Below are 26,203 nucleotides of genomic sequence, written 5' to 3'. Positions count from 1 at the left end.
GGCAAATCCTTTGATAATAAACATTAAGATGTATCTTAATAAATAATCTCAAAAATGCTACTTATAATCTTAATGAAGATATTCAACAATATTTTAGCAAATGAAAAACATACTATATGCTAATTTTTAGATATGAACTAAGTTCGAATGAAAGTTGTTCTTTTTTACAGTTTTTAAAGTGTTTCAATGCGAATTCATCAAACATATAACTTCATATAAAAAAAATAAGACCTTAGCAAATCCTTTGGTAATAATATTTAAGATATATGTAATAAAGAATCTCAAGAACTTAATTTACGTCGCAGAAAATTGCAACTTTTGATATTTCAGGAATATTCATTCATTATAAAAAAACAAGTGCGATTCGACTTTGATCAAAACTTGAATGATTTTGTAGAAAATATCTGTAAATTACATTTCGAATTTTGTTGATTCATGAATGAAAATAATTGTAAATTTGATAGTAATTTTATAATAAAAATGTTATTGAACAAATTTATGAATCTAACTTAAGTAGAACGTACAAAGTATTTAATTTCTAATTAACAATCACTAAAAATTAGTGTTGCTGTTAAATTGCTTTTAAAAATATTATTTGTCTTTAATTATTAAACTTTATGTACATACTAAAGCTTACTTCATTTTGGTGAAGTTTTTCTGACAAATACCCAAAATATAGTTAATAAAAGCAACAAGGGTGAACCAGCAATACTGGAAATAGGAATGTAACTCAAACTTGTTGGTATATTTTAATTTAAAAATATTCGTCCGCCTTATGCCATACTTTATTGAGGTCCGGAAGCTGCGTGTACATATATATGAGAGAGAGAGAGAGATTGAGTAAAAAGAGGGGCGGCTCGAGGCAATAAATTTTAATAATTAAATATGGAGGCGGCGTTGTAAATTTCCGAAATTGTTATTCGCGGGGGTTGGCGTAACCCAATAAACGTCGGCGTTTATTTTTGTTAATACCAGGACAGGCCCGAAAATTGCGAGCCGGATAAAACAAAACAAAAAAAAAATAACGTAAAAACAAGCGAACAAACAACATAAAGTACGATCATCCTCTAATCGGAGATTGAAATTTATTTATTTGGGTGGTGGAAAGCGATTTTTAATCTGAATATATCATTTCGTGGGGTGGCTCAGGTGCGTTCGATTTAGGGGTTGAAACAATGCAGAGCGTAATTACAAAGATGGCCTCCTTGAATTTATGTGTTTAAGGGGGTGGCGAACGGCACAGATGCTTAAAAGAAATTGGCTAATTCGATTTTTCGCCTCTCTCTCTCTCTCTTTTTCTTTCCACCCTTCGCTACAGCACCGTTTCGCTCCGTGCTTCTGCCGGGTTACAATAATCTAAGTTTTCTCGGAGTTTGGAAGTAGTTAGGGTGCGAGGGACCGGGCGAATAAAATATAAGTTATGGGTTTTAATCTCGGGGACCGATGCTAGGGGGAAAAGGGCAAACGGCAGCGCTCCAAATTTATATATATAGTACAGCCCTATGGCTCTATACGCGTTGCATCCTTGAAAATACTTAATTTCCTTCCGCTCTTACTTCTTTTTTTTTCTTCTTCCTGTTTCCTTCCAAGATTCTTTTTTTTTTCTTACCTCACGAGAAATTAACCAATCATGAGATTAAACTCTTAAAACTCATTGAATTTAATCCAATTAAAATATTCTTTCCATCATTATAACAAATGTCTATTAACAAATATAATTATTCAAACAATTCGTTATTTTTTTTTATAATTTTATAAACACATTTTTTTTATTTATTTATTCCATTATTATATAATACAATAAATGTTTTTATTCAATGATTATGTAAAAAATGTAATTGTTTTTCGCGATAAAATAGATGGAAGGAATGAAAATGAGAGTAAAAAAATAAATTGTAATGAAATGAGCCGCTTTAATTGCTTCGTTTCGCTGATGCTAAATGAACACATTAAATGCTGAAACTCGAATTGTCGGCGATTAAAGTGCGATTGTATTCTTCGTCCGCATGAACTCATTGAAACACGACATTCTGTTTGTTGAATCTTAATCAACGCGAATTGCCAAGCGGAATAATAATAACAAACAACTATATGTAATCTCGAGCAGACTCAAACCCAAAAAAAAATACATCGTAAATAGACAATACGATCATATGAAAATCATCAAACATTTTCCAGGAACTTTATTTATTTTAACTAAGTGGAAAAAAAACATAGTTTTAAACTTATCCTATTAATTTAATTATAACAAAATTTTATCTACAGTTTTTCTTTAATTTAAAAAATGTTTACTTATTGATGTTTGTTATTTATCAGCTAAATTCCTTAAATTCATCGTTAAATATATAGTAAACTTTAAATTGAAAATTGTATTAAAAAAACGTATTTCTAAGCTTTTATGCATTGATTTATTTATAATAATTTTTTATTATTCAAATTTATTAATTTTATTGATTTTTTGTATACTTAATTAAACAAATAATATGAATGTCAACATTTTCAAGGTTATCGAAATGTAACAATCCTTAAAGTAAGAGAAGATTGGGTTAAAAGAAAAAAATACGTATTTCCAAGCAAAAAAGAAAAGTGTGTTCCAATAAATCAGTCAAAGGCTTGAGTTGACGTTTTTTTTTTCTCTCCTATCCATAAAAAATATAAAGTTCGAGGAAACAGAGAGCAGACATAATTGAAAAAGGGTTTCACATTAGAAAGTCACTACAAGTTTTTTTTAGTAAGTATAAAAAAAGTAGAAACTTTCTCCTTTTTCTGCTTCAATTTTCAATAACTTTTATTACCCTTTTTTTTCTGAAGAGAGAGTCGAAGGGTGGCCATGCTTTAACAACAGATCACCCAAAAAAAAAAGAGTTAAAGGATGATTACTTTACGGCACACAATAATTTTAAGGACACGCAATAAATCTTCTTTTATTACTTTGCACTTGATGTTTTTCTCTCAACAGTTGTAAAAAAAATGTGATTTATTGAACTAGGATTAGAAAATTAACAACTACTTGAAGAAAATCCCAAATCCTGGTTAAATTTCTATCAACAGTTGTAAAATATTATTTATTGAACTAGTATGAAAGAAAATTCTGAAGTACATAGACATTTTAATACCAATTCGAAATATTACAATGATCCTTGTATTTAATTAAAGATGAGAAAATTAAATCCCAAATACAGATTTTGTATTGATCTTTGTATAATTTTGCTTTTTGTTCCTTCAACAAAAAATTAATTGATTTGTATTGCAATTAGGATAAGAAATTGCTTCCTTTTTACACTCAAATCTATTTGCAAATTAATTTGTAATCATTAATTGGATTAGCTAAGTATATTTAATTGATTTAAGGAAATACGTTTTCTTGTGGGAACGAAACGGATAATTGCGATTACATAACGTGTACATAATCCAAGAAGCTGTTTTGGCTACTCAATTTTGAACTTGACTTTTACATATATTGTTTACGTAACGCGATTAGCATAAGTCAACGTATCTTTAAACGTAAATACGCGATTCGATTATTTACATAACAATCTCATATGAAATTTACACGCGACAATTAAACTATACGTAAAAAAGGAACGTAAACGGAAGGAAATAAACTTCCCATTGGAATTTACTTTATCGCCCTTAGTGTTTGTTTTATTTTTCGTTTATACACATTTTTTCTTCGTCCTTCTTTTATTGGATTTTTCTTTAACAAGGCACTAAATTTGACGCCATAAAATCTTTTATTCGATTTGCCTTGTATCGACGCTTCTCCTTTCAACTCACGAGAAGAAATGATGAAGATGAAAGGGAAGCAACGAAATAAAAATCGTGCTGAAGTAATAAAAAAAGAGAGTTTGTTTTTACGGCGCAAAAGGGCCTATAATTAACTTCATTCATTTGAGGCACACGTGAATAACGCCCTTGTCGCGTGCCCCGGGGCCATTAAAAAAAAACCGAACATAACGACCGTTATACCATTTTTCCTGCTTTATACTACTCTACATCCATCCAATTGCATACAAGAAATTCACACTTGAATAAAATAGATTTTTATGCGTTTTTGAGCAATTTTACGGCCGCCGAGGGATTTATTAAGGATACGTTTTGTGTGCATTTTATTTTACTTTCTTCTCCTTCTTCTTCCATTTTATATGCATGTACAAATTCCGATTGGGACGCTGAGTGATTTACTGCCGTTCGAGGTTTTTATTTTTATTGCAATGCTGACGCATTATTTCCATCATTGAATGGAAACTACTCTCCCTTCGTAATCATTTACAACCTACACTTAATGAGCACTCAATAAAACCGAACTCCATAACAGCGGTTACATAATAATCATGTACAAAGCAGGTACTCAAATCTTAAATAAAATCAGTTGTACACTTGGAAACAGTTTCTTCTCAATACACCTTTCCTATTTAGTAATCCAAATTTAGAAGATAGTTTATGATGTACCAAATATAATAATCAGCGTTTTTCAACCTATGAATCGCAAAATGACAGCTGACAACATCTGTCAAAACGAGTGGAGCTGTCAGTTTCTGTCAAATCGAAGAACTGGTAAAATACTCTTAGCAAGTATGTTGGGTCGCACAGAAAAATGTTAAGAGGATAACTACACAAACAAGTATGTAAGGATAAAAGTTGAGAAACGCTGATATAAATTATCTTGACAGCTGTCACCTTGTGTCAAAGCAAGGAATTGATGGAAAGCTCTTAACAATTGGGTCACACGGCCAAAAGATGTGAAATCGCTGATATAAATGATTTTTTTTTAATTTAATTTCTGAAGTAATTTATTTATAATTTAATTTACATGCATTTTTTTTTTCAATTAAACTTTGACTGTGATGAAGGATCGTCAATTCCGTTGTAAATTTATATTATGTTTCAAGAAATCGTAAAGAACTTAACACAATACGATACTTGTGATTCAACAGCTCTAATCAATCACCGTTTTCTGAGAAACGCAACATTTGTTGATTTCTATTTTAACACGAATATAGCAATTATGATAAGGTTTCCAAGAACATAACAAGATTAGAAATAAGAATTATATGTCAATCTAACAATAAAACCTTTTTTTCTAAACAAGTTTTTTTTTTAATTAATTTAGAAAAAATAATGACTTATGCTAAATTATTCATTTGCGCAAATCGCAACAAAGTTTATACATAAATTAAATTAATATTTTTTGATGTTGTAACTAAATTATTACATAATGTGCATTATTTAAATACAAAGATCAAATAAAAATTGTTCTAAGATTAAAATATTGTTATGGTAATAAGGATGAAGGTAAATGACCAAGAGGCAAAGGTCAAGCAACATCTCTTGCACAAAAACGCATTGCTCAGCGAATTGTCTGGTTACGAGAGAAAACTAGTGTAGAGAAATGAAAGGAAAAAATATACATACGATAAGCTAGGTGTAATGGTGCCATATATAAATTGCACTTGGAAACCATTCATAAACATCAACAGCGGCAATTGGTGAAATTCCAAGGACCGAGAGAGTTTAATTCAAGCGTTTCTCTTATTTTAACAAGATATGATTTACAACTTAAATTGTATTTACTGTAAAAAATACATGGAAAATTTATTTCATAAATTTCTATCACTTAATTTACTCCCGTTATGTGAAATACAGCAATAATTAAAAGTATTAATGACAGTAAAATACAATTTTTTGTAACATAAAAGAATTAATAAAAATAATTGCGCAAATTTATTAGTTAAAATTTGTGTGGGGAATTGATGTGAAAAAATAGAAGCGAGATTTATTTATTTGTTCTGTGTTAAGATTTGCGCAAATGCAATTTATTAATTAAACAATCAAGTGAAATATGGCATTTGCAAATTCTGTAATTATGATATTATTTTTTTTATTTTTATGTATGCATTTTGTTGTGATTTGCGCAAATGCAATAGTTAACATTTCTGGAGAGTAAAGAACATCAAATGAATGATCGCAATTGGGAATTCCATAATTATGATAACAAAAAATGTTGCTGTAAGAAATGAGATTTATTGCGATTTGCGCAAATACAGTAAGTTATCCAATTCAATTGAAATGAACTTAACGGCGATTGGAAATTCTGTTTAAGTAATAAAACACGCCATCCGATATAAATGGAGAAAAGACAAACAGACATAATAGAGTCTATTGTTTCGAGGGAAGCGGTTGTTATATAATTTATGAATTATTATTTACTGTGCGGCGGTTCGCGCGAACGCACAATGGAAACACAAAGCTTTGAAACCGAATACGAAGAAAAGAAAATGGAAGAAGAGGAAAAAAATGTATAATAAACGTACGGAGCAGCGATTATTGTTATTATGAAGTATATAAAATTTCGTTTGCTTCACGTTTGACGGAGCATTGAATAATAATAATATAAGAAATGAAAAAGCGTGCACAACGTATCGGTTTGCGCAAACAACGAGACGCGGGTATTTGCGTGTATGTGTGCAAAATGCAAGCGGAGAGAGATGCGTAACAGACGAAACAAAAATGGAACTGCGCAAATAAATAAGCTGGAAACCTTTAACTGCGGTCGTAAATTCGCCAATACTTTTTTTCTCCACTCGCCTCGTTGTACGTCGTTATTATTAATTTCGGTTTTTTTTTCTCTTCTTCACTTCGTTCTTTCGCGTTTTGTTTTTGTTCGGTTAATTGGCGAGTTCGTTGGACCTTGCCCTAGGTCATGGCCAAAAAAAAAACAATTATTATTATGTGTATACGTGTATGTATTTAATTGCATCGCGGAGGGTCTTATCTGCAGGATAATTCCCTTTTAAAACGTACGATAATTGTTGGTCTGGCATGTATAAAGGATCTTTGCTGGAACGTTATGGGGCGCACGGATTAAACGGGTTTCGCTGTACGTCGTGTCGTAAATTGCCTGCTTTCCGGAGATATTGGATCGCTGAGAAGAGATACGGTTTGCGCAAATGCGGAGAATAGAAGAACCTCGAAACCACGCGCAAACAAATAAATAATAACAATAAAGTAACGAGATATCAAAACCGCAAACCGCTTTCGATATTTGCACAAACGCGTGTTATCTAAGATTATTGTTGTGCGAATGATGCAGTGCGTTCAACCGCAAGTTGTAGGGGGAAAATCATCCATTTTCCGCATGGAAAACTGAGCTGATGATCGGCGTCGACCAGCTGCGTTTATTTCTGACCCGAAACGCGATCGCAATTGAGTTATTATTCCATTTTCCCTTTCCCGAGACTCGAACAAGTGATTCACTGCGCCCACTAAAAATATAACTTCACACTCTGTTCTTTTTCGATCGTTTTTCCATTTGCGAAGCAAATTTATTTCTGGGTTCCCATCGCGAAAAGCTGTAAATTTTCGAAGATTTACGCATTTCACGCGAGATTTTACTTTTACTTACAAAACCACTACTATAAATCTTCTATATCAGAAGATTTATTATGTAACCTATCATCTTACAAGATATTTGACATTTTTATATTAAACATTTTTGAAGATATATAAATAGTTTTGAACACATTTTATTACAAATTGTTTTCATTATTTTGTATAAATCAAAACGCTTTGTGATTATTTATAGTTTATATTTTTTGCAAAAGAAGTTATGATAATAATAAATACACACATTTTAGCGCTTTTATAAAAAAAATTAAATTTACTGAAAAAAATATTGATTCAAATTTTGTAGTTTGTTGTTCGATTATTTCGAATATTTACTGTGTTTATTAATGAATCATGATGTGAAGATTTATGTAATTCACAGAAAATGAATAATAAAATCTTTATAGGAATATGTACATAATTTAAAAATTAGAAATTCAAATGATTTTCTGAATTCTATCAAGTATATGAAATTTAGACCTTTCACAAACTATGAATCATTGATTTTCAATCATTTTTATTAATCATTGACAATTGAAAATTGTAGTTTTATATTCGAAAATTAATATTTTATAAGTTAATAATAAAAGTGTTTAAACAGCTTGAAATTATAAACAAAACAAAAAAAATTTAGACAAATTAATTATCAAAACTTTGTGAATTTATTGCTAAGTCAATTAACTAATCAAACAATAAACGTAAACAAATTTAATGAAATATTATATCATCAAAAAAATGCAATAAACCGGACTTTAAATCGAAAATTTACTCTTTTATAAAAACACATAAATATGTTAACAAAGTTGCAAACATGAACAAATTGTTTTTGAGATTATTTTGTAACAAAATATATATAAATCAGAAAGCAAAGGAATGTATAAATAATACAATAGCCGTTCGATGCAGAATGGAAAGAAAGAGAAAACATACAGAATCATCGGAAATATGCGCATGGAAAGTTTTTCGTGTTATTTTTTTCGCTACACCTTTCGCACGTTTTCCAATGATTTATGTAATTTACGGCGTGCTAAATGGCAGAACTCTTATCTCGCAACACCCATATTATTACAACTATTCGAATAATCGTTACGTGCGCTCGCCTCCATTTATATTTCTTTTTGTCGATAATTATGAAATAACATTAACCACAACAACGCGATTCAATTTTTTAGATTCTTATATTTATAAGCGTTTTCCTTATGTAATTTATGCAGGTAAATAGTTTTTTTCAGGTAAATAAGCAAATAGTTTTTGTCTAAATTTGTTTGAGAAAAAATTGTATATTATAGAAAAATTCCGAATTTGGGTGGAAAATTGAATAAGGAAAAATATTTTTGAAATTCAGTTTTTAATTATGTATTAGTATTAGAATGTTTACGTATATAATATTTGTCTGGTAAAAAGTTAATATTTCGAAATAATAACTATTTGCTTGGACATAATCGTATATTGTTTACGATATGATAAATATTTGATGTTGCTAGATGTAGACATGCAGTTTTTGATGGTAATAAGAAATTGATTGAGTTGTGATGGCAAAAATTGGGAGGAAAGAAGGATAACCATAAACAAGAGAATAACGCGTTTCCATGATACTTTGTTTATGGGGTGGTTTTTATGGTTTCGCTGCTGCTCCAATAAAGTAATTCCGCATTGCAAAAACCTCCCCCACACATTCGGACTCAGCTGAGACAACGATGATAATAATTTAGATGATGCGTCCCAAGAGGCACGTGGAATTTCCGTCGATTGTCCAGCAAAAAAAAAAGAACATGGGATCCGATGGTTTCGTTTGCATAATGCCCGTTTTGTATTTTTATTATTTCAACCCTCGAACGTTCAACCCTCTCCACCGAGCGCGGCGGCTCTGATGCAGCCGCCCCCTGGAGACGCGGACATTGTAATATACGCGACGGACATGTACGAAAACCACCCCTTTCTCGCATCCAACCCTTGTATAATTTAAACGATACGTGATTATCATACTTGCTTATGGCGCATCCTGCGGTAATTACAAGCCTCGTTCTCTACCGCAATTTAGATACGAGAAGGATTATATTCCGGATCCCTTTAACTTCACTGGCACGCAAATATAAAAGGGGTGTCCCCCTTTTTTGTGTGTGTGTGTACGTGTCCTTTTCCACCCTTAGATCTAACCGAGGGAAGGACTTTATTTTCACACGTTTCCACGACCGACTTTTATCTTCCACCATTTGCAATGGCTTTTTTTCCGCAAGATACAATCTAATTCAAGATGATAATATTCAGAAGATAGAATCTAATTGCTGTATCATTCCGTATAAAGTATGCATGATTTGAAACATAAAGGTTTGTCAGTATTATTGCTAATATTTGGTACACCTGACAATCATTTATGTCAACAGATCATCAACATTTTCCTTGATACATGCTTCAACATTTTAACATTATCCGAAAAGTGTCAAGACAGCTTTTCACACTTAAACCACAACACAAATCCTTCATCTCACTAGTTAATATCAATTTAGTTAACTCAAATTTACTATTATTAAAATTAGTTACTTCCTACATGATAGATGGCGTTTTTCTATTATAATGAATCAATTTAAGATAAACGAATCTACGTTTTTAGATTAACGAATGAATTGTCACAATAGTAATTTGTAACAAAATATTTATAAAAAATTAGTGACAATGAATTGAATGAATTCTGTGCGAACATTGTTATTCTGGCTACATCGTCTTTCGGAATTAAACGGCCCTGGATTAATCCCGATGCGAACGTGCTCATTCCTCCTCAAATTCCATTTATTTATTTATTTTTTCTCTCTCCGTTTTTTTTTTATTATTAGACCCGTTGGGCCTCTCTGAGTTTATTAATTTCTGGTTTTGCCAGTTCCACAGCAACCCCCAAATTAATTTGACCCTTTGGCGAGATGAGTTACGGCCTCATATCCATTAGGTGGCATATTGCGAGGCGATTGCCGCAGCGCGTAATTAGGGGGGAGGCGGCTGTGCACAACCCCCCTACAACACAGCATCCATTGGCCGAATCGTCGGTAGGAGGGTGGCGGCAGGAGACGGCTGCGAAAACGCAATTAATATGGAATTCTGCGGATTCGGCTTAATTAAAACCAGTACAAAAATAAAACGAGAAATTAGTTATATAGTAATAATTCGTAGAAATATTGTTATGTGTTAAACTCCAGTTAACAAAAATGAAAGGCAATTAATATCAAATTATGTAAATACAGTTTAATTAAAAACGTTATAAATTTAGAATACAAAGTAACAATAGTACAAATTTAGTTTTGTTTCCCATTGATCGTTAAACTCCAGTTAATAAAAATAAACTTAATTAGAATTAAAATCTATAGAATTTGTTTAATTGAAAAAAAATAAATTAAACGAAAAACAATTGTAATAATCTTTGAAAACAAAGAATTAGTTTGAATATACTTAAACTTATACTTTTTTTTCATTGTTTGTTAAACTCCGGTTAAGAAGATGAATTGCAATTAATATTGAATTCTTTAAAGCTTTGAAAATAAAATAAAAAAGTATTAGTAAAGAAAACAGATATTAGAACTTTCTCATTAGTTTCCCATTGTGTGTTAACCTTCAGTTAAGTAGATGAAACGCAATTAATATTAAATTTTATGAACTAGGCTTAAAAAAGTAAATTAATAGTAATAAATCAAAGAGATAATGAAACTTTTTCTTTGTTTTCAATTGTTTGTTAACCTCCGGTTAAGTAGATGAAATAGTAGAATTCTGTTGATTAGTTTTAGGCTTTTATCCAATAAAAAATGACTGAATGGTATCAAAACAAAGAAATAAAAAAACGTTTTCTTTGTTACCAATTGTTTGTTAACTTCCGCTTAAGAAGTTGAAATTGAATTAATATTGATTTGTACCAAATAATGAACAGCTTCAAAAATAAAATATAAAAGTATTAGTAAAAAATCCATTTTTTTCATATTGCTTCGAATTGTTTGTTAACCTCCGGTTATTAATATTAAATATTTAATATTGAATTCTAAGGATTAATTGAAAACTTCCAAAACTAAATAAATGAATAGTAATAAATCAATGTGCTATTGGAACTCTTTCTTTGTTTTCCTTTGTTCGTTAACCTCCGGTTAAAAAAATTGATGTTTTATTGTCATCGCAGCGGATACGGTTCGCGCCTGGGACCATTTTTCATCGGCATCGGTGGATGATGCGGAACACGCAATTAAGCACGTTCAGTCGACTCATGCGATATGTAAATGGGGGTAAACGTAAAGACTCCCTGGATTAATTTCGGTAAGTCACGAGAGCTTTTCGGGGGAGCTTCAGACGATATCGTAAACTACCTGGATTATTGCGGTTACCATCCCCGAAGTCTCATACTCCTCCTACTCATCTTCATCCTCTCGGCCATGTGCCAAGCATTATTTCAAACGGAATTATCTTATCCACTCAACAACAACAACAAACCGCAGCATCCACGATGCAGTCTAGACTACCCACCCTCATCCCAACAAGTAAACAAAACTAAAAACAACCCCAGTTTTTCACTTACATATCACCAACTGATTTTTCTCAACAATTATCTAATACTATTTAGACTTTGATATCTCACACAGACGGATCTAAAAACACATCCTTATCTACTAGAAACCAAACATATTTTTTCATTTTCGTACATGCAATTTCGACTAGTCTAGACTGTGAGGCTGCTGCATCCTAAAAAAATCGATACGTCCACAATATTATTCCTTTTCCATTTATTCCGCACGGATTGTTCTCTAATTGAGCAATGAAAACGGCGATAACGCAGAGCGAATTGTTTATTTAAACTGTTGACTTACAACACGGAATCACGAAAAACTCGTAATGAACGCGAGCGCGAGAAATGCACGTACGGAATGAAAGATAAATATAACGAAATTGAAAAGAACAAAAAAAATAAACCAACGTACGCGGAAATACATGTATACAAACACAAATGCATGTTTACTAGTGTTTATATTTTTTATTTTTATTTGTAGTTGTAGCAACTCGAAAATACGTAATTCGAGTTCTCGAAACAATTCGCAACGGTTTTGTTTGTTTAGTGAAAAGTTTTTTCCACCATAAATTATTTCGGATAACAACATTTCCCCTTCATTACTTATTACAGAAATCTATTACATAATTGAATAATGCAATATTCTCAATTCTATTACATAATTGAGAATATTTGTTTAACATAATTACAAATATAAATGTAAAGTTTTTATTCCTAAATTATCGAAGTTTTATAACTAAAACTATTGTTTTCGTTTATTTTACTTTTGTGTCCAATTATAGCAATTTTAAAGTAAAAATATAAACTTTACTTTGTAAATAATGAATGAAGAATATTTTTTAATTCTAAAAACGAAAAAACAGATAGAAATTGTTTAAATTAATAACTAATATAAATAACGTAATTAATTCAATGTGTAATATTTTTCTAAGAAACTGAAGAAATAAAATAATTATAAAAATATTTTTAAGAGAAAAAAAAATCACTTCAATTAAAAGTATTGCAATAGTTTGTTGAAATTTGTTTCAATAAAACTAAATGGTTGATATAAATTCTGTTGGAATGATGGCAATTGCTAGAAGTTGCTGCAACGCCGCCATATCTTGCTGCGCTTTCGTGAAGACGATTAGTCTTGAGTGTCACAGAGCGCTGGCAAACTTGTATCAATATCAGGAATGAGTCTTCTATAACATCGCAGCACTCCCGGAGGTGGGATTCGTTCCAAACCGTGATACTTCCATGACTCACAAACGGCCTCCAGAGTCCCCGAGCTTTTCCCAAAACGCATTCCCCAAACGAAATTGCAATTCCTACTTTTATTCCAACAACGACCGGATCGATGCGAATCCAACAAGAATCGAAATGACTCATCCGGATAGGAAAACGAAAAGAGGATGTAACGCGATCTCTAGATAATCGAGACAACAAAATATGCTTTTGGTTTCTATTTACAAAAGCTTGTAATCGCAATACAAATTATTATCTTAGATGAAAGTTCTTCAATTACATGTAAACACGAGTAATTTTAGTTTTAATCGCAATGCTTTTGTTGATGTTCAAAATTATATAACAGCGTTTCTCAACATTTGTATTTGTTTCAACGCTTTTTGACTGCTGTCACTTTCGCAAAATGACACCTGTCATTTTAAAATTTAGTCGATTATATAGGTTGAAAAGAGATGTTACATATATAACACAATACAATTATTTTCTTAAATGAAAGTTCTCTAATTAATCGCAGTGCTTCTATTGATGTTCACCAAATGAAGTAACAGCGTTTGTCAACATTTTTGCCGTACTTATTTGTAGTTGTAGTGCAACGTAATAGTTTATAAGATAAAAATGTAGGCGCTTTGATGTAAGGTGACAGCTGTCATAATAAAATTTAGGTAACCCAATAGGTTGAATAACGCTGTTATATATATAATACAATAAAATTATTATCTTAGAGGAAAGTTTGCTAATTACATGTAAATGCTTTTGTATTTGTACTGTAACCTAATAGTTTATACGCTTTGACGTAAGGTGACAGCTGTCATTTTCGCAAAATAACAACTGTCATTAAATAAATTAGGCCACCCAGTAAGTTGAGACATATAAAAATTATTTGTTTCAAGTTAAATTTCACGAATGATTAAAGAGTTTTTTATTATCAAAAATAAATTATGTTTACCATATATTTTTATAGTAATTATAAAGTAATAAAACTGTTCAATTAATTCATTGAAAACACAATTAAAATTGACTTGATTCTAAATAATTGCAGGTTTAATTTATTTGTGCTTTGTACATCAAAACAGAAAATTTATTATACAAAATATGTTATGCATTCATCTTTTCCAATTTCTGTTTTTGTCATTCGAAATGAATCGATTATTAAAAGGCAAGTCACATAACAGCTTAATTTAAAGACTCTGATCCAAATGTAAACGGCTTCACGTGAAACCGATGATTACGCAATTAATTGCGACCGTGGAATAATTGGGCGTTAAATCGTCTAGATTTAAATTTAACGGAACAATGGGTTCGTAACTAATTTATATTTTACTTGCATAAGATTTGCATACGAGTTATAAAATCACGCAACGATCAATCGACGAATCTACAACAATTGACGCAATTACGAAAGGTCGTAAATTGTACGTTTTTAATGACTTCTTTATCGCATGTTAAGAGGGAAATTGCGTAACAATGTGTTAAAATCAAAGTGCAATAAAACAAGTTTTCAGTTTAAATTAAAGTTTGAGTAAAACCAATAAAAAAATTTATATTTTCAGTATTAAGCAAAAAAATCATGAAAACATGTACTTTTAAATTTATTTTGACTCGCTACAGTTAAGCAAAATCAGTGATGGATAGTATTTGGATGAGTGATCTGTACTAGTAGGAACTGAAACTTATATTAAGCAAATCTAAGTTAATGAAAACATTATTATTAATTCACAAACTTACGATAGTTAAGCAATATGGTTATGGCGAAATTTATATAATGCTAATCTAATTTATGATAGTTAAGCAACATCAGTTGTGGACATTATTTGGATGAGAGGTCAGAACCAAGTTAATGAAAACTTCTTTTGAATTTATCATAGTTAAGCAAGATACATTCTGGATAGCAATTGGATGGGAAGTTAGAACCAAGTTAATTAAACGTTCTTTCAATGATAAAATCTAAATTTTAAGTTCTGTCAAGCAACATCAGTTCTGGATAATATTTGGATAAATAAACGTACAATAATTGAAATTTATGAATAATTTTTGTTTCCTTTATTAATTAAACTGAAACAACTCAATGAGTTTTTGTTATTCTCACGGTAGGCAAAACATTAAAGGGAACTTTAATTCTTAAATACAACATTTGAATTTCAAGCCTGAGCGATGATATTTAAATATCCTCAACACTCGAAGCCAATTAAAAGAAACGGCGCTTCCTTTTATTGCCCATATTAATGTGATCCCGTTTTTCGCTCCATCGTAAACTCGAATCGTTTCAGCGAAAACAAACAAAAAAAATTATAAAATTTGTTAAATTATTCTAGTTTCTTTAAAATTATACCGGTTCTCACAAATCAAACACTTTTTCCCGTATTATTACATAATTTTTTGGGTACTGTTAATCATTTTTTTATTATATTAATATATTTTAATATTATAAAGCTTTTCCTAGAAATTAAAATTTTACGTTTATAAATTAATTACTTAGCAAAAAAAATGTATGTATTCATTATTAATTGAGTCTTTTTTATTAATGATAATTTAGAAAAAAAAATGTATAGATATATAAAAATATTTTAAATGACATAAAAAGAAAATCAAAACATTTTCAATATATTCAGATCAATATTTACTAATTATTTAATTAATTGAATGTTGGAATATTCAAACAATTGAGAGAATTGTGGGGAAATGAAAGAAAAACGTTGCGAAGTAGCTCGAAAAAAAATATAAATTTAGCATATTGTTTTGTGTGAAACAGCACATAAATAGGAACGGTGGCGTAAATATTTTATTTCGGCCCGAAACGTAAATATTTAGCTTCTCAATTTTTCCCCTTGCGTCTTAACTCCGTATTTTTCTTCTCCTCTTCCTGGAGGATAAATAAATCGCGGAAAAACGCGGAATTTTTCCGTCGGCCGACCGCATTAACAAATTTACGGTTCGTCATTAATCCCGAATATGAAAAACATAAAACAGTTAATAAACAGAAAAGAAAACCGGCGATTACGGACAAGGAGGATCTAGAAGAAGATGGAAGTAATTTACGGACAAATCCCAATTTAGATAGGAGCTTGAGTTGGCCTCGGCGATGAATCAAGAGAAGAATGAAGGAGGTGGAAAAAGCGGAAGATGGAAGAGAGGTAGAAAGAAGATGGAGTAAAAGACGAGGGAGATTGCGGAGATGCAAGGGGTTGCGTAATTTATACCCCGGTTGTTCGATCAAGCTCGGTCCTGGCAGGAGGGACGGTGGAAAAGGACTATAAAATAGTTTGAAGAGGGCCCAGGAGACAAGTCTGGTTGCGATGCCTCCACCGCTCCTTCAACCTTCAACCAGCTTCAACCGGATTGAAATATATAACGCAATAACTCTGCGATTCGCTTTTCCATACTAATGCCTTCGAGCATAACAAATGCAACAACACACACCAAAAAACTTTCACCCCTACAAAAAAAATTGAGGTGAACCAAAAAAAAAAGAGAAATTCTTCCCGTTCAAAAGTGCTTAGTTGGTCAAGGGTTTAGAAGAAAAAGTGAAATGAAAGAATAAATGCATTTCAATAAATAAACGTGGACATTTTGTTTTGTGAACTCTGCTTCTTTTCTTCGTCTTCAAAACCGAACGTGTTTCGATCGTTATTCACCCACATAATGGTTAAATATACAACGAGATAAAGTTACCAAACGACCCGAGCACAACTCTTTCGCTTCGTTCTTCGGGGAAAACACGAAAACGATGAGACGACGACTCCCATTCCGCGACGCGACACAACAATATAAATTCAACTTCAACTTCAACGTGGACACAAAGAGAAACGAGCTGGAATCAATTAAAAAAAACTGTTTGTATATATATACACACACACACGAAGGAAGATAGAGGTAGGTTTGTTGCTGCAGCGACAGCATAACCATTTTACCATAAATAAAGGGAATAAAGATACGCATCTCTCACGTAATGCAAATCCGCCTTTGGCTCTGCTGAGTTACATCTAACTCCTTGATAAATGAATCACTACCACAACCGATCAACTCAAGTTATATAAAATATCTTTATTAAAGCATTAATTAAAGATATGCATGTTTATAGCTTAATCCAAAACACACATACAACTAAGTATTGATTAATTACTCCATTTAATGTTACATTTTCATCAATTTAAAAAAAAAATTCTGTCCAATAAATTATAATTATTCTTTAATTTTCATGTTTTTGAATTATTTCTCAACTTATTTATCTCTTATATATTTATTACTTGTCATTGTTATGTCAATAAATATAAATGATTCATAGACAAATTATTTGTATAAATACAAAATTTTACCTGTTCTTTTTTGCTTATATAATTTTTCAATATTTTGTTTTTTTAGCACAAAGTGTCAAAACACGGATTTGGACAATTATATAAATCATCTCAACTTATTTTTTTCTCCAATATTTCTTATGACTTTGTCCATTTTATTTTTTATTCAAACAAAATATTTGAAAAACATTATTGATAATTTATAAGCAACTAAAACTTCTTATTTTAAACTTATGATTTTTTTTATACAAAATTTTAGTATTTCAGTAACATGAAAAATTATGATTTTAAATAATTCTGGAATTAAATTGGCATACTTTTATGTATGTACAAAAAATGTGAATATTTAAGTAAAAAAAACGAATTTAAAAATATTATTGATGATTTAGTAGAATTCTTCAATTTAATTTAATAAAAATGAATTTTATTTAGTTATCTTAAAATTTCCACAAAAACTTACATCCTTGTTAATATATTATATAAAAAAAATATATTTCATTTTCAATAATTCTTCGATCACGAAACGCATATTAAGCCGTTTGTTATGTAACCGGGGGCAACGGAACGCCGCCGTCGCGTCTTCAACCATTTTATGTCCATATATTTCGAATTTAGGCAATAAACTTGCGAACCGATAAAAAGACCGACAGTTATTTATTGATGTTACAACAAGACATACGAAACGGAAAAATTGAATAAATATTGTTATATACGATACGCATTGATTACATACACGAAAAAGAGAAGTTTCCATTTACAAACACAAATCCTTATATACTCGTAGAAAAGAAAAAGCCTTCATAATGGTTTCATTCATATAAAAATTACGTTGATAATATAATTAGAATAATCATTAGCCTAGTTCAAGGACACAGCAAATTCGTGATAATTACAAACATGCTTATGGACGTCCTCACATTTAAGTATCATCTACATAATCATAAGTTATTTATTACGTAACGTAATGCAAGTAGTAAACATTACCACATTTTTAGATATTTTTTTTAAACTGAATACTTTCATTATTTCTTATATAAAATTACGTTAAAAATGATATACATCAATAATAAAGAACGTAAAATATTTTTGTTAAGTTTAAAATAAGCGTTTTATAATTTTTTCATTGCATACTTTGACTCAACGTTATTGTGATTACACAATGAAATTATCTATTGTTAATTGCGCTGTTTATGCAAGTATCATCAGGCGACGGGTCAAGTTTAAATTGTCCACAGGCAGTCAATTATTTATTTGTCTTTAAAAAACCGGTGGCAATCATCTTGACTCGGATTCTGTCGCATCTTTTATTCAGGCCAACTGTGTGTGTTTTTTTTGCTTTTCTTTTTCTTCGAGTTGTTTTCGGTCTCGGCTTCGTGACACACTGAACCGAACATATGTCTTGAGAGATTTTACCATTTTAAAAATACACGCCATTCCATATTCCAACAGGACACTTCACGATGATTTCTCTCAACGCCGGAAGAAAACACTCACGTTCTTTTTGTAACAACTTACTTTGCTCTTAATTTATATAACTTTAACTATGACCACAAATTTTAAGTTTGTTGCTTAACGAACGTTGAATTAGATTAGTAAACTTAATCGGTTTTAATTAAGAATAGAAACACGTGTTTATATACTTTGAAAATCACAATTTTGTCATGGAATTGCTTAAAAGAACAGTTGTTATAATTCTAAATAAAAAAATTATCATTGAAATATAATTAGTAAAATGTTTAATATATTTTATAACTACAATAATTAAATTTTCATTTTTTATTTCTATACAAATCTTCAATGAAAAATTGTTAAAAAAATGATATAAATCATTTAATATAATTAGTCAAAATATCAAGTAAATTCTGTAACAGAAATTAGTATTTCAAAGCCACAATTATAAAAAAAAACAGTGTTAGACTCAAAACTTCTTATTTCGTAGTATAAATTTAAATTTTGTTACACAAGAAGCAAAGAAAAACTTGCAAATTAATGAAAACTACGCATGTTTATGATCTTCGAAGATATAAATTTTATCTTAAGCAATAATAAATTGAAATAAATTAAATTCCGATAATAAACTTAACAGTTAATTAACGCAGAAATAAAGTTAAAGATTAGAGTAAATCGAATTTATGTATGGACTTTCTATTAACATAAAATAACGTGAAAGGCAAAAAGCAAAGGAAAAGTCACGAACAGTTTTCTCGATAACATCCGGATACGTGATTAAAAATGAATTAAAAACGTTTGATCAATCGAGAAATACCCGTTACATCACTTCCTCCATGATATAAACTCTTTGTCTCTATCCAAAGTTATAATTAAATAGAATTTGAGCTTCCGCCACGTGCGTTATTTTTGCTAATTAAAGCGTAATTATTATGATTACTAAAAAAATGCTAAACTTATAATTAATCAACGATAATGGGTCGTAAAAATATTTTTAAGAGATCATTAAAATAATGATTGTGCATATAAATAAAATGGACGAAATTTGAATACAAAACAGTTTAATTACATGAATTTATGAATGGATTATTTTCTTTTCGAAGAGAAATAATCACACGATTATCACAGATTGTCATTGCTTAGGACATTGACTTAAGTAAAAAATACGATGGTTAAATTTTTGCAATTTTTCATATTAATATGGGATTAATTATGTTTGTAAAAGGTAGAATAATTTCAAAAGTCACTAATCTATGGATTAGTTTTTAGTATGCAAATGAATTACGACAAAAAGAGAAATGCAATCGATATTCAAATTTTGTTGATAGAAAATGAACGGATTCGAATAATGAAGCAATCAAATTCAAATTTCTGTGAACCAACACGAAATAATTATTCAATGAATTTAGATGCGTTAGAAAAAAAAAACATTACTTCATTCTATTTTTACATTAACATTACTAAATAATTGATGTGTTTTTTTTTAAGAAATTTAAGTACAATTAAATGCAATTATTGAGTGTATTAAATAACATTTGATGATGGAAACAATAAACAATGTTTCGAATAATTACAACTTATTTTTAGAAAAAAATGTGATGATGATGATTGTTATAATTTGTAGAGAATTATTGAGATTTTTAGTGATGTTGAATAAATGTATTTTTGTTTCTCTATTGTGCATTTGGTTTCAACAAAGATATAATTAGAAGTAATAAAAGGCGCCCATTAATTAGATTAATTAGGAAAGGCCGGAAAGATTTACTTAATTAAAACGCATTCGTGTTTAAACATAAATTTCATCACATTTTTCACGATTAAAGCATAAAATACTACTATTTTTTAATCCTAAGTCAAAAATAATGTAGAATTATGAAATATTAATAGAAAATGTACATAAACTTTGTCCCAATTATTAAGTTTTCTTTAAATTAAAAGTTCATAAATATATTAACAATATTAATTTACACGAGAAAATGTATGCAAAAAAGATTTTAATATAATTAATATAAAATTCATATATTAAATATAAAGTTATGAAAATGTATTAATGATGGTTAAGAAAGTAGTTTTGACTAATGCGAAGACAGAAAGTAGTGGAATAAGCGGCCGATTATGACTTAAGTCGGGTTTACGACTACGCTTAAGTCGCATAACCTAAAATCATAGCCTCCGCCGTTGGGAAAGGAAGAGTAGAGGCGAAACCGAGCATAAAAATAAAGTCGTAATAAAATACGTTTTATGGCGATAATTTCCTGATTGCAACTACCGGAATTATCTCGTTCCATTATAACAAAAAAAAAATGAAGAAGCAGAAGAAGATGAGAGGAACGACACAAAACATCTTTCAAACCAGTTATATTAATAATACATTAATTGTTTTACGAAGTGAAGATACAACAACGCAATGATTGAAAATGTTAATGGTAATTACATTAAATTCCAATAATTTCCAACGATTAACTTAAAGAGAAAATTACAGAGATTTTAACCTTGTAATTTTTGTATATAAATTCACAGTCAATTATTGAAATTATTTATAAAATTACAGATATAAACGTAAATTATTTTTATATTTAATCTTCATATACAATTGTATCAATAATTGAAAATTTAAGTGATTTTAATACTCTTGGTTTTGTATATAAATGTACATTGAAATTATCTTTAAAATTACAGCAAAAACGTTTATACAAAGATTAAAATTCTATAAATAATGGAAAATTTAAACGCTTTTAATGGAACAATTATTGATATTTATTAAAGTCATTAAATCGATTCTAAATATAACTTAAAGTTATTGTAAATATAAATTAACAATTAATTATACAAATTATTTTTAAAATTACAAAGATAACAAATTATTATTGTTTCTGATTGTATAAATAATTGAAAACTTAAGTGATTTTAATGGTTGTTTTTGTTTAAAGACATTTTAATTGTGAATTTGAATTAAGTAATTGTTACTGTACTTTATATAAAAATATGTCAAGATTACTATGTTTTCATTCAACTGTGATAGATTATAGATAACATTTTTATTTGAACTTTGTAAGTATTATAATATTTTATTTCCATTGAAAATAGAACTTTTTATTTCTTTTATTTCAAATGAATACAAGACAAATAATGTTCATTGTAGATTGATTGATTTTATTACGAAAATAATATCAGTTTTGAGTAGTTAACAAATTATTTGTAATAAATAGAAATAATTTATTGTAAGTATATAAAAATATGCATGTGTTCATTATTTAGTTTAAACAGAAAACAAGACGTTCTTCCATGGATATTCTATAGATTTAAAGTAATAATGTATAAATGATTTAATAATAAATTCAATTCAGTAATTTTAAACCATTTTATATTATTTAAATTTTATTAAGATATTAGAATTGAAATCATTGTTTCAAATGAAAAGAATATAATAAAAATAATTATTTTTATAAAGATATCAAAATGGTGGTCATGCAGACAACAAAGAAGATTATGACTTAAGTAAGCACAATTTATATCTATTAATGATTCTATTAAGATGATAAAATTATTCTTTTAATACTTAATAATTAAATTAAGAGAACAATGTATTTTGCCTCAAAGTTTTTATTAAATATAAATTGAATAATGATCATTTCTGTTGATTTTATTAAAAAATTAAATTAATTGTTAAATGGTTGTTTAAAAAATACAGAAAACAATGAGTAATATTGCGATTATTGATTTAACTGATCATAATGTTAATAATTGTCGTTTTTATTGAACTAATAATGATTTTATTAAGATAATAAAATGATTTTTATTATATTTATTGAGATATCAAAATAAATGTTATAGTACAATTAAGAAGATGATGATTATAATATAAATAATTACCGTTTTTATTGAATTATTATGAGAATAAAATGATTGTTTTAATACTTAATATATTTATTAAGATAACGAAATGGCAGTGATTATATTCTGTCTCAAATAAAGTGAAGACAATTAAGAAAATTATAATTGTTGAATTAATTAAATAATTACAGTTTTAACTGAACTATTAATGATATTATTGAGATGATAAAAAATTTTGTTTTTTTTTTAAACTTAATGTTTCTAATAAGATATCAAAATGGAAGTCTTTATATTTTGTCTGCAATGAAATTTTATAACGTGAATAAACTACCGTTTTTTTCCCAACTGAACTGTTAATGATTTTATTGAGATAATAAAAAAAATAATAATGAAAATGATCGTTGTATAGCTGTATTCAGATGAAAAGTATCCTTGAGTATATAAGCCCAAAGCGAGAGCACGAAGGTCAATCACGCGTGTCGCCCATAAAAACAAAACATTTCGTGTGTCACAGACACAACAAACGCTCCGAAAAGGATTCGCTCGGCACAAGAATAGCCTGAACTTTAAAAGTGAACGCTCAAACGAAAACATAATAAATTGTAACTAAAATCTAAGGTAAGTAAAGTAAAAAAAAAATAAATATAAATAATGTAAGTAAGTAAATAAATAAAAAAGATTCGAATATGTACCATTGTACTCACCGCACACCACACGGTCAAAGGGGCTCATCCAATCTGCAAGAGAAAAGAAAGAAACGAATTAGGAAAAGGTGTCCGGAAGATTGTCATTGGCATCACGAACGCGATTCTTTCTTTTTTTTTCGCCCGTGTTACGGGTTAAGGTTTATGGCTAGTTTTATTGTTATGGCTCGGTAAGTGGCCATTAAACGCATGTTTTATTGCCATTATTATTATTATGTTTCTTTTTTCTTTATTATTTATTTATTTTGATTGGCTACTGCCGTCGGATTTTGGTTTGTACGAATTTGGATTTGTTTTTTTTGGTTTACCTGTGATCGACATCCATGGGTATCTTGGTATGTCCGGGATGGGTTGTCCGCCGGGTGCCGCCGGTTGCGAGCAGGAGGTCAGCGGGTCGACGACGGCGCTCGCTGCTTGATGGTAGAATTGAGCAGCGACGGCCATGGAGGCGGATGCGGCGCTGACGGAATTGGCGGCGGAGACGGCGGCGCCGTTTTGATGGTGATGTCCGAGAGTGTAGTTGACCATAGAATCTGTTGGGGCGACGTTTCCGGCGAGGCCGGCCGTGTACCTGCAGGACTTATCGTTGGCGGCGTCGACGGCGGCTGCTGCGGCAAGGGCAGCGGTGCTCGCGCTCGTCGGGAAACCGCCGGGGACCATTGTGCCGGAGGCGGCGGCCGCGTTGAAAGCGGCTGCTGCCACCGCCTGCTGCTGCTGGTGATGGTGATGGGCGGCGGCGGTGGCTGCGGAGACGTACGGATACATTCTTGAGGCTGGGGATGTTGAGGAAGCGCTGCTGTTTGAGTGCTGCGGCGATGAGCCGCTCGGGGAGCCGGAGGAGCTGTAGTTGACGGCGGAGGCTAGGCTTGCTTCGATGGAGGACGTTGTCGTCGGGCTGGGGAACAGCTGCTGATGATGGAATTGCTGATGGTACTTTGGAAGCATGCTATCGATGATGAATTTGGAACTCATTGCTGGTTCCGATCACTCCACCGCTTCGTTGCACTGCCGGTCATAGTCCGGAACAATTAAACTATTACCCAGGCCACTTCACACTCGCTCTCTCGGATGATGGTACGCGCGCACTTAATAATATTAGGGCTATTTGATGGGCTCTCTTTAAACCCCTTTACACCAAGAGAAGAAATTCTTACGCGTCCTTCTCCTCTACTTCTTCGAATCCTTTATGACCCATGTATGTTCAGTCTATAGCCCTCTATGCCTTATCCACGGTACTAGAAGCGGTAATGGCGCCCCTCCACGACCGCGCCAATCCGAGCAGGTGCGGTTCCAGCCAATGGGGGGCCGTTCTCGACGAACACGAGGCGCTCAATATACAACAACTCCAAGCCCCCACGGCACTGCACTGCACGCAACCGCCGCTCCATGCCATCCATCCATCCATACCATCCATCCTACTACTACCATCCTTCCACGCTCACCAAACATTCTCATCTCATCATCAACAATCAAACATGCCGAGAGAAACGGCCCAACAAATACACAACATGACTTAACTCAAATCGCGCCAAAATACATACTCATATACATCCATCTGCTATCCTGTTAACTCATAACAATTTCAAAAGCAAAATTAAACAAAACAACGAAAAAAAAAAGAAAACTCAATTTAAATACTTTCTGTTTCATAAATAACATATATACAAAATGAGACATTACGTTTATACTTATACTAAAGTAGATTCAAAATCTAAAGATTTAAAGTATTTACCAATAATTATATATAAAATGTAACGAGAACATTACAAAACGATTTTAAATATATTCAAATAAATCATATTTATTACTTATACAAAAATATTATATAATAGATTGAATTTAACATTAATAATTGTTGTTTTTTTTCAAAAACTTTATTAAAACTTTCTAGTTAAATTTATAAGTATAATTTCTAATACATTACTTAATAGTCTTTTGTTACTATAACAAAAGTATTAAAGCTTATTTTTTAAAGGCATTGAATACATTTATTAAAAATTAAGTTAATTATTAAAACCTATTTTGTTCATTTGTCTACAATATTATAAAATTGAATAATTATGAAGAGAATTTCATAATTTCCATTATAGTTTATAAAATGAATAGTTAATTTGTACCAATATCAATAATTTTATTAATAAACTATTTTTTTTACGTTATAGGGAAAAATACAAAATTAATAATTTTAAATAATTTTTCTTGTCATTTATGTTTTTTGAAAATAAATGAACATATCATAATAACACCGAAATAAATAGATTATAACATTAACATATTTAATAAATATTTATTACAGAAAATATCTAACTAAATCGTTTTTTTTTGTCATAATATTATATAACATTATGTTCATATTGATAGTGAATATTTCTACTCTAAAGTCATGAATATATTTAATTATTTCTTAATAGCATTTTTTTAATTATCAATGAATGTAATTTATTTAAACTAATAATTAATCAATATAATCTACGGAAAATAATAACTTTGTTACATCCAAATAATGAAAAGAGTATAATTTTAATTTGCTTAAACCGAAAACCTATTTAATAAAGATTAATATCTAAATTAATTAATTCTATCTACTATATACAACTTGTCTTTTCCAATTATTACTTAATTAATTACTTAATATTTGTCTATTACAAAAACATAACAAGTTTAATAATTGCTTTTTCTTAAAATTAAACAAACAAATTAATTAGTTATATAACAAGAAGTAACTGCATTTATTTTTTCTTTAATTTGATGGCATTTTAATTAAACGCATTTTGCGA

The 26,203-nt window shown here is 30.1% G+C and overlaps 1 protein-coding gene across 1 annotated transcript in view; it reads right to left on the bottom strand.

The window, feature by feature from the left end:
• Positions 1-24,613, bottom strand: part of LOC108559237 (homeobox protein abdominal-A homolog) — a 32,452-nt gene extending 7,839 nt beyond the window's left edge. The window contains exons 1-2 of the mRNA XM_017916451.1: positions 23,735-24,613; positions 23,415-23,459 (exon numbers count right to left, since the gene is read on the bottom strand). Of these exons, the coding sequence (XP_017771940.1) occupies positions 23,415-23,459; positions 23,735-24,398 (709 nt within the window). The 5' untranslated portion in view covers positions 24,399-24,613. The remainder of the gene's footprint in view (positions 1-23,414; positions 23,460-23,734) is intronic.
• Positions 24,614-26,203: the final 1,590 nt, after the last annotated feature.

This window comes from Nicrophorus vespilloides, unplaced genomic scaffold (genome assembly GCF_001412225.1).
Source record: "Nicrophorus vespilloides isolate i.1.1-1 unplaced genomic scaffold, Nicve_v1.0, whole genome shotgun sequence".
Taxonomy (NCBI): domain Eukaryota; kingdom Metazoa; phylum Arthropoda; class Insecta; order Coleoptera; family Silphidae; genus Nicrophorus; species Nicrophorus vespilloides.
The sequence above is the reverse complement of the archived record's forward strand: the minus strand, read 5'-3'. Positions and strand labels throughout refer to the sequence as shown.